Source organism: Schistocerca americana, chromosome 3 (assembly GCF_021461395.2).
Source record: "Schistocerca americana isolate TAMUIC-IGC-003095 chromosome 3, iqSchAmer2.1, whole genome shotgun sequence".
In the NCBI taxonomy this organism is placed as follows: domain Eukaryota; kingdom Metazoa; phylum Arthropoda; class Insecta; order Orthoptera; family Acrididae; genus Schistocerca; species Schistocerca americana.
In genome coordinates this window covers 768142383-768157427 of record NC_060121.1, presented here as the reverse complement: position 1 = coordinate 768157427, position 15045 = coordinate 768142383, and the positions used below count along the sequence as shown (strand labels likewise).

Sequence of the window (15045 nt, the reverse complement as noted above, 5' to 3'; positions counted from 1 at the left end):
TGAACTGGTGAGCAGGAAAGGAGTGTGCAAGCAAGCGGTCAAGTGTGTCTGGTCTCTGATACATGGCCTGGGTGTGTGTGCTTTGTGTATTTTAGAAGCAGCTAATTTGGGTGTCTCAGCTAGACTATTGTTATTGTGAGGTGTGCCGGTCCCCAGTAACACCAGAGCCAATCTTATTTACACTCTTCGGCTCTGAAGTTGATCTGAGGCTCTGGTACCTGTTGTTTTGGTGTTTAATTCAGGACATTTAAAGTACTTTCTTCTCTGTTGGAGCTTGGCTGCTTGCATTGCTGTTCGAAAGCCGATCTGAGATTAGAGATTTTAATTGTGCTGAAATTTTCTCATTTAATATTTTAGAGTTGGTTTCAAGCTAATCTCTGTTCAGTTTAAAATCTAACTGATCAGTCTTAAGCAAGAAATTTGGTTCTTGGTATTTGAATATTCACTATTCAGTTTGAAATGTAACTGGATTTCCTATAATCTTAAAGAAAATTATTGATTTGATTCTTTTCTGAGTTCATTTTAAAGCTGGTTTCTGTTATTAACAAAAGTTGTTCGGTCTTGTAGTATGTATGGATGATGTTCAATCCCCCACTCGTCCAGTCCTTTAATATCCTACCCCGTATGCACGCTACAATCCTCATGACCTATTACAAAGTTTTAAACAAAAATCCCGCCATTGCACACGTTTTGGATGGGCATATATTCACTGGGCACACCACATGATGGCTCCGGAGCCTCCATTGATATTTAATGACGAGTTACTATTCCCACCTCGTCCCCACTGGCCGCACCCTGTCATAGACTTCTGCCACCAGTCCTGTTCGAGATGTCCTACACCCGCTTTTCTTATATTGCTCCAGGCGAACGGTCTACCCTACGAGAGGCCCTAGCCACACGACATTTCATTTCATTTACCCACTTGCTGTAATACATCATTTTGTATAAGTGGTAGCACAATACAGGTTCTGAGCTTTGTTTGCTTGCATATGACTGGCACAACAAATCATGGTTGCATTACACTGCAGACAGCTTGCAGTCTTCGTCAGCTGCTTGGGCCTTACACCATTCTTTATGAATGGGACCAACTCCGAACACATTAACCTTATCACTCAGCGCATCTGCATTTATCTGTTCTTCTGGTCAACGAAGTATACATCGACTGAGATGTATCGGTGATATATAAACTTGTCAGGTAAATGAAGACATTTGTACAAATGTGCATTTTTACTATATATCGTGCGTTTTAAAAACTAACACGCCTCAGAGGTATGCTCCGTGTGTCAACATACCAATTTGCACGAAGACGCTTCTCATCTGTATCTGGTTTCACTTTATCCGCCATAATGACGACATGGTATGAATGATAACCTTGTAATAGAACACGATTTATAACCAAAATAAATTTTTTCTACTATCGCAACCAATCGTCAATAATAAATATTAATTAGTGCGAAACTTCGTATAATTTTTTTAAAAGTTGGATATAGATCGCTCCTTCCATTTTCTCAATATGAGAAACATCAAACTTTGCCAGGCACTTGATTGTGGTATGCCGAGCAGTCATGTAGCTGTAGATGTAGATGAATTTGCCACACATAAATCATCTTCCTGCAAGGTATCCGAATTGGCGACCATAAATCCCTTACAAAATTTCGTGTACAGGTTCCCAAAGTTATCTACACCAATTAGCACTACTTTGTGTAGCTGCTGGTTTCGTATAACACATCAGAGCACTTATTCTAATTCCTCATTTACCTGTAGTGGATCTACTAAATATATTTACTGGAAAATTAATTCCTGTTCAGTCACAGTATTTCTCACGTACCTTGCTGTGTTTGTAGTATAGGCGGTTTAAGGATAACTGTCGTGGCAATGTGGCAGCTAACAGTGTCCCCAGATGTCCCAACGAGTTCTACCATCCGCCAATCAGTCCATTTTAGCGTGACGTTGAAGTAAGAAATCTAACCTTAATACTGCCTCTGTCAGTCAGAACTTTTGCACAACCCGGAAATATTATGCCCTAAACCGAAAACTCGAGGCCATTGAAACCAGTGAACATACATCTCTTCTGCTCACACTTCTTGACCGAGATCATGGTGGATCCGACTTCTAGTTCCCCTTGACGTCGAAATTTATCACTGACACGTGTGAACCTGTGTCCAGTAAACTCTAATGCTTCGTTCCATCTACTGTGCTAAGTAACAAAAATCCCGCCATTGCACACGTTTTGGATGGGCATATATTCACTGGGCACACCACATGATGGCTCCGGAGCCTCCATTGATATTTAATGGCGAGTTACTATTCCCACCTCGTCCCCACTGGCCGCACCCTGTCATAGACTTCTGCCACCAGTCCTGTTCGAGATGTCCTACATCCGCTTTTCTTATATTGCGATTCGCGGTATTCCCGCTGTATGTAGCCTGCGAACTGACGCCAGGACAATTGGAGACTGGCTGGAGAATCAAGCGATAGCACCCAATGAGTGGCATTGTCTTAGCGGATCCGGTTTAATTCCGGAACCATTAGGGACAGCTGACAGTTTGTAGACCAGTGGCCTTACCTAGCTGATGAAGCTGCTTGATAGGGCTGTCGCTGCTCAGCCACACATTAGGCCAATGACTTGTGAGGACAGTCCACCAGTGGACTGCATGGCGCCGAGAGAAGAAGTGTTGGTAGTTCGGCTAGGAGTATGTATGCTCGCTCCAGTTGGGTTTATGACAATATATGGCCTCGCATGACGTCATCGTCAGTGGGAACGATGTGCTCTACTATAGCATGTAGCAACATTATAGACTGTTCAGGATAGAATGCCACTTCAAGGCATACAGTGAAACCGTTGTTGCAGAGCCGAGCTGCAGAATATTTTAGGTGGCTGGCTTGCATACGTCTTTGCTGGTTGCGACACCTCGTCTGAGCATACAACGCAACACGCGTTACATCGGACTTGCGATGTAATAAAACAATGCCCGAACATGAACACATTAAGGCAACATTTATAATCATTCCTCTAAGCTTAACAGTCACGGGTTTATATAAATACAATTTGCCATTCAGTACTTTAATATATTATATAGAGTGATTTCTCTGGTTTCACGGAGATATCCACTGCAGAGGCCGGTAGCCACAGTAATAAAAATTATTTTCTCTGAGACAAAATTAACAAAATCCTCATTGTATTATACACGTAAAATTTCTTTAACTCTGGAATAAAACAAAATTCCTCCTCGCGCGAACAAACAAACAACAGTTTTTCAGTGACAAACTAACTTAAAATTCCCGAATCCCAAAAACGAACAATTAAGTTCGTCAACACGTGGAATTAATCACAAAGGTGAGCCAAATCTTGAAATATGAATGAAATACGAAGAGAAACGAGTTCCACAGCCCACACTCTAACTTCAGTCATGGAAGCAAAACACTTTCAAACTATGTTACAGTAGTGCTTCACAGGGGAAGCCTCGATGGTCGAAGTTTAGAAAATTCTAAGGCCAGCGAGGACACATAAGCGCAGAAAAGTATTGGCCCGTCTTGTCAGGGGACAAATTGTACAGTAGAAATTAGACCATATCCCAGCTGGCACGTCGCCAAGCACGTTTAAGAGTCCTGACGGAGGAGGTGGCGTGCTGCCCTGGAAGATGTGTCCAGAGTGGAGCGTCGCGGAGAAATTCTTGTCGGCTGTGCGCCGCCCCAAACAGCTGCCTCACGGAAGGATCCCTGCAGGCCTATTTTCAACACGTCACCCTGCGGATGCAGGTAAGAGGGGCGGTACATCAACGTGCTCTACCGTCGCCAGGCACGCCACCTGGTGGCCTGGCAGGAATGTTTTGTCGCCACCTGCTGTTCTGGTCGCGGAGTTACGGAGTTCTGAGTTCCCGCGGCGTCTGTTCCGTGGGGGCAGAGTGCGAGGCAATCCAAAAGACGTAGTTGTGCGAGATGCCGTCGGCGTCTGATGTCTTCGGCGCCGCGGCATACTATTAACGCTCCATTTCCTGGTTCACTTGAGCGTCCTCGTTAGTTGAAAGATTGTCTCGTTAATTTCACGTGAACTTGTAACATACCAACTGTGTAGTCTGTCTACAATCTCTCGATTCGTAGTATCGCCTCTCTTGCTAATTTGATCATTGTTTCAGCGTATTATGAAAGAGTAACTCATTTTTCGTGGTAAACGAGTATTTCACCTAGATTTCCTGTTGACAAGTTTCCTTCGAACCTGTTGTGCATATAGGCCTCGACGTTAGGCTCCACTTGCGACGTTCCTGTTGACGAGAAATAGTTCCAAAGTCGATGACAATTATTACAATCGTATTTACCAAACGAAATTTGATCTCCAATCGCTAATGTAACTTTGATGTACATGCTCCTGTCTCTCGGTAAGGAATCTCGCTCTAACATGTCTGAAATGGGAGAGCAGCAGGTACTAGCTAGGAAATCCATAAAGTGGTGTTTCCCCAACGTTTTAACTGGGCGAGTAGTCTGGCTAGTATAACGTATTTGGTAGAAAATAAGAGTTGCTTACATCAACGCTGCGAATGATGGCCCATCAGCAACAAACTCAAATGTACCTTTCAGATTAACGGACCCAGCTTCCTTTCTTTGTACTTCCCACGTGACTTAATTATTCTCAGAAGTATCTTGCCGCTAGTAAGCAAAGTAGTAGCTTTTTTTAAAAAAAGAAATATGTTCAAATGTGAAGGTAGTTAATTCGAAATTTTTTTAATAAGACTGTGTTTTAATTTTGTTTGCGATTCGCAAATTTTATGATGGTACATTGGAATACTTCCGGCATAAGAAGTCACCCTCATTCTGCAAAACGGTTTGTCAAAGAGTTTGGAGGAGCGGACAGAGGTTCAGGGCACTCTCTTGTCCTAGTGGTGGAAAACTGCCCCTAAAGGCGGAAGAATCAGCAAAGAACAACGGCATGAGGATGCAGAAGGCAATGGAAACCCTACATTAAAGACACGGAACGTGTATCCACAGGACATGTGGCCTGTAACTGAAGAAGTGTCGTGATGATATCTCCATTGACAAAAGATTCCGGATTAGTCCACCATTCGTATATCTGGGAGGGGACTGCCAAGGGGAGGTTACCATGAGAAAAATATTGAATAATCAACGAAAGGAAAACATTCTACGAGTCGGGACGTGGAATGTCACAAGCTTGAACGTGGTAGGGAAACTAGAAAATCTGAAGAGGAAAACGCAAAGGGACAGTGAAGTGGTGGAAAGAAGACAGGGATTTCTGGTCAGATGAATATAGGGTAATATCAACCGCAGCAGAAAATGGTATGACAGGAGTGGGATTCGTTACGAACAAGAACGTAGGGCAGAGAGTGTGTTATTGTGAACAGTTCAGTGGTAGGGTTGTTCTTATCAGAATCGACATCAAACCAGCACCGACAACGAAAGTTCAGGTATACATCCAAGCTGAAGATGAAGAGATAAAGTAAAAAAAGACTATGCTGTCATAGAAGGAGGAGAGGTGATACTCCTACGTGGCGCGTCCCAGGTGGCGGATAGGGAAGTCCTCACCGGTTTACTGGCGGACTTGAGTGAAATAAAATAGCTCTCGCGGACCAAACACACCCTCTGCGGTTAACAACCGGAGTTGTAAATCGGAGCTTGCTCCAACTAAGGTTGACAACCTTCGACAGTCAAAAATGGAAAGGTCTTTTAGGAAAAAAATTCCACCATCCTGCTCAATAAGGCTGGAAAAGGCTACATTGGATTCGGTGGGTAGTCAACTAGAAGACAGCAACGAATCGGAGCGTTTGCAACCATCCAAATGCACACTAAAACACAAAAAGAAGATTAAACATGAGCAAATAAATTATATAGCAACACACAACATAAACTCACTACTTCAGACCGGAAAACTCAAGGAGCTCACAGATGAACTAAATAAAAAAAATTTTAATAACAGGGATCCAAGAAATGAGAAACACCACAGAGGACCCATTCGAATCACAAGGATACAGAATTTATAATGGGAAACCAGGACCGAGGGCAATGAAACAATGTCCCCAGTTTGGAACAGGGTTTTTAGTAAACATAAAAATAATAGATTCAGTAACGGATTTCCAAGCAGTATCACCAAGAATTGCGACTCTAAGCTTTAAAACAATGAATAAAACCTATACAATAATAAATGGTCATGCCCCAACAAATGAAAAAAATTGTCTAACAAAAACAAAGGAAGAGGTAGATAAATTTTGGGACCTTCTAGAACAAACTGTGAACAGAGTAAATAAAAAGAATGTAAAAATCTTATTGGGAGATTTCAATGCTCAGTTGGGAAAAGAAAGGAAATATAAAGATACAACTGGAATATTGAGTCCACATAAATTTACAAACAAAAACGGTCAAATACTTGTAGAACTCTGCAGAGAACACATCCTTATATCTAAATCAACATACTTTAAGAGGAAGCCAAGTAAACTTAAAACATGGAAACATCCAGACTGGAGGAAGGGCGAGTGGCAGCTAGACCATGTCTGTATGGACAAAAATTTTCATAAGGAGATCCACAATGTTAAAGTACTGAGAGGAGTAGACACAGGCTCAGACCATTATATGGTTAAAATTTAAATCAAATTCACACCATTAAAGAAGAGGACCGGAAAAACTAATAAAATAAAAAGGAGGTTTGACCCACATCAGCTAATTAAAAATAATAAGTACCAACAAATAGCACAAACCATCAAATTAACAGATGATCTAGAACAACTAGTGCCTAATCTTAAAAAAGAACCAGAGAATCTAGCTCCCTTGAACCCACGAAGGAAACATGCATGGTGGACATCAGAATGTGACAAATTCCATGAAGATAGACACCAAGCATGGTTAAAGTTTCAAAAGCATAAAACTGAAGAAAATGCCATCAACCTAAAAAATGAAAGAAAAAAATTCACTCAAAATATTAGAAGAATCAAGAGAGGATTTCATAAAGATATTATAAAGTCTATAGAAGGTAATTATCATAAAACCAACTCCAGGAACTATTGCAAAATCTTTGGGAAACAACTACAACAATATGAGGCCCCTACACTAATACTGAAAGATGAAGATGGAAGAATGACACACAGTAACAAGGAAAATGCAGAAATCATGGCAAAAGCATTTTACAAACTTCTGAATTGCGAGGAACCCAAAGAAACCTTACAAATCAACATAAATACCTCAATAAAAACCAAACCTAACAAACTAGACCCTCCAACTTTACAAGAAGTAGAAGAAATTCTTAAAGAACAAAAAAATTATAAGGCATGTGGAGAAGATCAGGTTTTTGTTGAAATGTGGAAATATGCAAGTGACACAGTCAAGACCTCCTTACACATGGCTCTAACAAAAATTTGGGTAACAGAACAATTTCCCAAACATTGGACCACAGCCATCATCCACCCACTACACAAAAAGGGATATAAAAGCAACCCAGACAACTATAGAGGAATCTCTCTCCTAGATTGCACATATAAAATTCTATCCAAGATCCTATATGAAAGAATCAAGGAGCAATTAGAACAGGAGTTAGGGGAATATCAGGGAGGTTTCAGACCATGGAGAAGCTGTCCAGAGCAGATAATTATTTTAAAATTGATTATGGTATTCTACAAGAAACGGAACAAACCTCTGGCAATAACATTTGTAGATTTTAAGAAGGCATATGACTGTCTCCACAGACCTTCAGTATTAAAAATTTTAAGAAATCTCGGACTCCATCCAAAACTAATTAAAATAATACAACTCACTCTAACCAACACCAAATCAAAAGTGAAGTTTAGAGGAGAAATTTCAGAACCATTCCTCATAAAAACAGGCTTAAGACAAGGTGACCGCCTATCACCATTACTTTTCAACTGTGCACTGGAATACATAATGAGAGAATGGTACAAGGACAAGCCAAAGAGGATAAGAATTGGAAGTGCAAAAGATGATATTAGCTTAAACTGCTTGGGATTCGCTGATGATCTTGCTCTCCTAGCCAACACCGTTCAAGAAGCCAGGCAACAAGTGAAATCACTACAAGAAATAGCAGAGAAAGTAGGCCTTAGAATATCATTTGAAAAAACGGAGATTATGCTAACTGATCCACCACTTGCAAACAAAATTACAATAGGAGAACAGGAAATCAAAATTGTTGATAAATTTAAGTATTTAGGTGAAATAATAACATACAATCTAAATGAGAAGCCATCATGGCAAAATAGAATAAAAAAACTGAACTATGCAAATTACGTTACCAAAACTACATCTATCTATAGATGCAAAATTAAAACGCTATAAAACAGTTACACAACCAGAAATAACGTATGCAGCTGAAACTATCTTCAAAACAACTAATACAGCAGAAATTGACAGAATACTAAAAGTAGAAAGAAGAATAATTAGGACATGCATAAATAAACAGTATAAAATAAATGGACATTGGAGAATAGCATCAAATGAAACAGTATATAAGAAAATAGAACCAGTCATGAGCACGATCAGGAAGAAACGCATCTCATTCTTTGGACATCTGATGAGAACTCCAGAAAACAGAATTAGTAAAAAAATAATACAAAAATTGTGGAATAGCAAGAGTGACATTAAATGGATCACAGAAATTAAGGAAGATATAAAAGAACTTCAAATTACAGTAGATGAGCTAAAAAACAAGACAGAGAAAACCAGAATACTGCAAGACCCGCAAACCAGACTACAAATGAAAATCAATAAAAGGAGTACGGGAAGAGTTGTCTCAGATGAAGAAAGAAAGAAAATATCTGAAAGAATTAAGAAATATTGGGCAGACAGAAGAGCAAAACACCTTTCATATAAGAATAGCTTCCAATAATTATATTACCTAAATATATTAAGTTATTGTCGAACCAAATTGTATCCATTTGTAACAACTTGTTTAGAACTTTGTATTTTTGACTACAGTGGGCCAATGAAGGCCATAAAATAAATAATAATAATAAAAAAATAAATGAGGATATTGAAGGGGTTATACAGTATGTAAAGAGGGATGAAAATCAAATAGTCATGGGGACTGGAATGCAGTTGTAGGGGAAGGAATAGAACAAAATGTTACAGAAGAATATGGGCTTGCAACAAGGAGTGAGAGAGGAGAAAGACTATTTCAGTCCTGTAACAAGTTTCAGCTAGTAATAGCGATAACCTGTTCAAGAATCACAAGAGGAGGAGGTATATTTGGAAAAGGCCGGGAGATACGGGAAGATTTCAGTTAGATTACACCATGGTCAGACAGAGATTCCGAAATGAGGTACTGGATTGTAAGGCGTACCCAGGGCAGATACAGACTCAGATGACATTATAGTAGTGATCAAGAGTAAGCTGGAGAGTTGTCAGCAAGAATCAATATTAAAAGAAGTGGGATACGAAAGTACTAAGTGACGAGATTCGCTTGAAGCTGTCTAAGGCTCTAGATACAGCATTAAGGAATAGCTCAGTAAGCAGTACAGTTGAAGAGAACTGGGCATCTCTAAAAAGGGCCATCAAAGAAGTTAGAAAGGAAAATATAGGTACAAAGAAGGCAACTGCGAAGAAATCATGGGTAACAGAAGAAATACTTCAGTTGATTGATGAAAGGAGGAAGTATAAAAATGTTCCGGGAAACTCAGGAATACATAAATACAAGCCGCTGACGATTGAAATAAATAGTTAGTGCAAGGAAGCTAAGACGAGATGGCTGCAGGAAAAATGTGAAGACATCCAAAAAGAAATGATTGTCGGAAGGACAGACTCAGCATACAGGAAAGTCAAAACAACCTTCGGTGACATTAAAAGCAAGGATGTAACTTTAAGATTGCAGTGGGAATTTTACTGTTAAATGCAGAGGAGAGAGAGGATAGGTGGAAAGAATACATTGAAAGCCTCTATGAGGGGGAAGATTCGTCTGATGTGATAGAAGAAGGAACGGAAGTTGATTTAGAATAGATAGAGTATCCAGTATTAGAAACAGAATTTAAAAGAGCTTTGGAGGAGTTAAGACCAAATGAGGCAGAAGGGATAGATAACATTGCATCAGAATTTCTAAGTCATTGGGGGAAGTGGAAACGAAGCGACTATTCACGTTGGTGTGTAGAACATATGAGTCTGGCGAGTTTCGGTAAATCATCATCCACACAATTCCGAAGACGGCAAGACCTGACAAGTGCGAGAATTATCGCACCATCAGCTTAACAGCTGCTTACAAGAATAATATACAGAAGAATGGAAAAGAAAATTGAGGATGCGCTAGATGACGATCAGTTTGGCTTTAGGAAAGGTAAAGGTACGAGAGAGGCAATTCTGACGTTGCGGTTAATAATGGAAACAAGACTAAAGAAAGATCAAGACACGTTCGTAGGATTTGTCGGCCTGGAAAAAACGTTCGACAATATAAAGTGGTGCAAGGTGTTCGAAACTCTGAAAAAAGTAGGGGTAAGCTGCAGGGAGAGACGAGTCATATAGATATGTACAACACCCAGAGGGAATAATAAGAGTGAACGACCAAGAACGAAGTGTTCGTATTAAAAAGGTGTAAGACAAGAATGTAGCCTTTCGCCCCTACTCTTCAATCTGTACATCGAGGAAGCAATGATGGAAATAAAAGAAAGGTTCAGAATTGTAATTAAAATTCAAGGTGAAAGGATATCAATGATACGATTCGCAGATGACATTGCCATCCTGCGTGAAAGTGAAGAAGAATTACATGATCTTCTGAACGGAATGGACAGTCTAATGAGTACACAGTATGGTTTGAGAGTAAATCGGAAAAAGACGAAGATAATGAGAAGTAGTAGAAATGAGAACAGTAAGAAACTTAACATCAGGACTGATGGTCACAAAGTAGATTAAGATAAGGAATTCTGCTACCTAGGCAGTAAAATAACCAATGACGGACGGGTCAAGGAGGACATCAAAAGCAACTAGCTATGGCAAAAAAGGGATTCCTGCCTAGGAGAAGTCTACTAATATCAAATATCGGCCTTAATTTGAGGAAGAAATTTCTGAGAAGGTACGTCTGGAGTACAGCTTCATATGGTAGTGAAACATGGACCGTGGGAAAACCAGAACAGAAGAGAATCGAAGCATTTGAGATGTGGTGCTACAGACGAATGTTGAAAATTAGGTGGACTGATAAGGTAAGGAACGAGGAGGTTCTACGCAGAATCGGAGAGGAAAGGAATATGTGGAAAACACTGATAAGGAGAAGGGACAGGGTGATATGACATCTGTTAAGACATGAGGAAATGACTTCCATGGTACTAGAGGGAGCTGTAGAGGGCAAAAACTGTCGAGGAAGACAGAGATTGGAATACATCCAGTAAATAATTGAGAACATCGGCTGCAAGTGCTACTCTGAGATGAAGAGGTTAGCACAGGAGAGGAATTCGTGGCGGGCCGTATGAAACCAGTCAGAAGACTGATGACCACAAAAAAAGTGGCACATTGATTTTCACCTGCCACATAACTTCGCAATGTAAATCGTGTATCACTGCGCAGATCAGTCATGAACAGAAACATGGAACTTCACTCTATTACACACTGCAGTTAGATATGAGGTATAACGAAGAAATATTGCCCACTGTTTGGTGATGCGCTGAGCACCTCTGTCGTTAAACAGTCTCTGGCAAAGGGTCACACTGTCCATTTATCCAAGAAAGTGAAGGCGTATGAATGTTGATATTGTTATTGCCAGTACTTGCAAAATCATTCAACATAGTTACTACTGTATGAACATGAGTGCTACGTCCACTGTCCTGAATGTGCACATTGTTTACGGCACATTACTACAGTATAAACGATTTTTGGCGATCAAAGATAACTGTTACCAAATGAAATTATATTTTTTGCTATATACAGAACTCTTTGGAGTAAGTGAAACACCAAGACCGAGAAATGTGATCACAATGAAATTTATTCCATCAATTAGGGACATGACATAAAACAATGATACGATTTACAGACCTGCACAATCACTGTGACAGTGGAAATTCAGTATGGAATAGCGCCACCAAATGCTGGCAGCAGAGCCGCTAGACGGCATGGCATGAAATCAATAAGCACCTGAATATGGACTGTTGAATACTCTACCACGCGGATTGTAGGTGCGTTCACAAAGCATCGACTCTGGTTGGAGGAGGACCTGAACAAACAACTTACCGACCGACCATCTCCAAGACATGTTCGATAGTCTACATATCACGTGAATGGGAAGTGGCATCCGTCATTCTTCGAACAAGGCTTGCACATTCCTCGCCAAATGTGTCTGGGCGTTGTCCTGCTGAAATATAGGATGTGGAATAGTCTGCAGGAGTTGCATGGCCTCGGCTGTAAGACATCCTTGATGTAGCGGTAGCTGTTCAGATTGCCCTCAAGACATAGGAGAGAAGGTCGCATGTTATAGGCACTTGGCATTTGTCCGCTATGCCGCACACAATAATGCAATCTACCCGATGGCGTTCACTACAGCGGCGCCGAACGTTTATGCAACCAGCACTCGAGGAAAAGATGAAGTGGAACACGTCCAAAACCACTACATTTTGCTACTCGCCACGCTAGTGTCGTTCGCTTGTCCATTGCAGTCTGCGCTTCTGACGGGTTATTCTCATTGAAAGCCGACAGAATGGCGTGCATGCCACCAGTCCATCCCTCAAATGACAGCGTCCAACAGTCGACACGCTCATGTCCGCCCCGTAGAAATGCTATATCATGCCAGATCTGAGGATGAAGCTCTTCTGCCAGTTATGTCCAAGAGGACAAGATGGCGCTCACCTAGAGCTGTGGCCACTTTGAGGCGTCCGACATCCTGTCGGCACTGCGTACTGCCCTCTTCTCCCCATGTTTCCACACACACCTCACTATGCCCCATACGAGCCGCGATGTCACGAACGACAGACCCGCCTCCCAGAGATGAATCATTTTACCCTGATCGAATGCACTCACTTGCTGGTACTCCCTGATATTCCACCCTGTGATGTTGGCGAGGCACAGTGGCACTTCGATACATGTTTTCACTTCCTGTGATGGCTCCACACTGACTGAACGTTCTGTAACACTGACACAAGAGTGCGCTGTTGGGCCTACATGCACGCCGTCTCTCTGCCATTTAAATCACTTGTTACGGCTCTGGTGTTCTATACGTCCACTTATCTTGTGTCACATCACTGGTTCTGAGAGTTCTACTTTTTACAAATGGTAAAGCATAATTTAAATTATACAACTTCGTTTGAACTACTATCAAGCTTCACACTGCTCAAAATTGCCTGGAGATCGTTTGGTCATTCTCAGTTACAGTAAACACTAACAGCACCTATATAATTGACGTAATACAATGCAAACGAATAGCTACCATTCACTCATCAGCCACATTTCATGTCGCACAGCATTAGTCACCGTGAAAATCTCTTAATATGTTTCAGGATGCTTTATAATAATTAAATTAGTTATTGCCTCTCACAGGATATTTGATGCTTTTTCTCCACTCACAGGCTTTCTTTAATATTCATAAAAATGAAGGCGTAGAGTGCTAGCTGGCTTACCTGAATGGGGTGGGTGGTGATGAAGGTGACCTGGTGGCCTCGCCTGGCCAATTCCAGCAGTATAGTCCTCAATGGCAACTGGTGGCTGATGGATGGGGTCGGCACCACTGCCAGGATCCTGGCCCCCAGACACCTTACATCCAAAGTCAGCAGGCAGGCGGCTGCCAGCAACACCGCTGTCCTCATGATCGCCACCTACCAGTGGTGGTGGAGAAGAAACCACTATACACGTCATCAGTGACGAACAAATAATACGCTCATGTGACAAAATCTAAGTAACTTACTTATAAAGGCACGCAGGTTGCTTGGGAGCGCTATAGGTGGTATTGAACCAGTAGTAGTGCTCATGTCACCCTGTCCAATGACATTAATCATGGTATGTACCTTTGAACAGAATCAATGTAATAAGATTTGTCACTGTTGTAAGAGGTTCCTTAACAGAGAAAATCATCCACTCACGTGGGTCATGAGGAGGTAAAGGATCGACTGTCGATGCCGAGTGTGCATGGTCAGTAAGATTGTGGTTACTAAAAGAGCAGTGACAAATCTTCGTGCATTGGCCTTTATTAAATTGTTAATCATGTTACTTACTAATGGAAACAAAGGTCAAAGGTTCAGCTGCCAGAATATTTCAGATTTCAACAACTGAAATTTAAAAGTGGGTGTTATAATGTAGAAACCTGATTAGATAACAGATAGGAGTTATCACGTATGAACATGCCCATCACGACGCTGAACAAGATTTTCTCTTTCGCTGGCGTATCAACGAGAACTTTCTCATATCTCTGCAACAAGCAGTGTGCAACTCGCAGCCACGTAACACAGCGTAAGAACAACGGTCGTAAAACTAAGAGGGACCAGAGGACTGGGATTCGATAGTAGGCAAAGGAATGGAAGGAAAAACTGGAGGAGCGCATAGATTGGGTGAAAGGATGAAATAGAAATCTATCAGAATCTTCCTCAGAGCATAATTTTATATTCGCTAACACTTGGGTTGGGGATCGTGTAAGACGGCTGCACTCGTGGAACAGATATGGAGACACTAGATGGTTTCAGACTAAAGACTGATATTTCGATACCAGATCTTAAAATGTAAGGCGTCCTACATCTACATCTACATTTATACTCCGCAAGCCACCCAAAGGTGTGTGGCGAAGGGCATTTTACGTGCCACTGTCATTACCTCCCTTTCCTGTTCCAGTCGCGTATGGTTCGCGGGAAGAACGACTGTCTGAAAGCCTCCGTGCGCGCTCGAATCTCTCTAATTTTACATTCGTGATCTCCTCGGGAGGGGGAAGCAATATATTCGATACCTCATCCAGAAACGCACCCACTCGAAACCTGGCGAGCCAGCTACACCGCGATGCAGAGCGCCTCTCTTGCAGAGTCTGCCACTTGAGTTTGCTAAACATCTCCGGGAACGCTATCACGGTTACCAAATAACCCTGTGACGAAACGCGCCGCTCTTCTTCGGATCTTCTCTGTCTCCTCCGTCAAACCGATCTGGTACGGA

The 15045-nt window shown here is 41.4% G+C and overlaps 1 protein-coding gene across 1 annotated transcript in view; it reads right to left on the bottom strand.

Moving 5' to 3' along the window:
* The window catches only part of LOC124606387 (UDP-glucosyltransferase 2-like), a 66080-nt gene extending 52362 nt beyond the window's left edge, over positions 1 to 13718 (bottom strand). The window contains exon 1 of the mRNA XM_047138368.1: positions 13533 to 13718. Coding sequence (XP_046994324.1) covers positions 13533 to 13718 — 186 coding nt within the window. The remainder of the gene's footprint in view (positions 1 to 13532) is intronic.
* Between the last annotated feature and the right edge of the window lie 1327 nt (positions 13719 to 15045).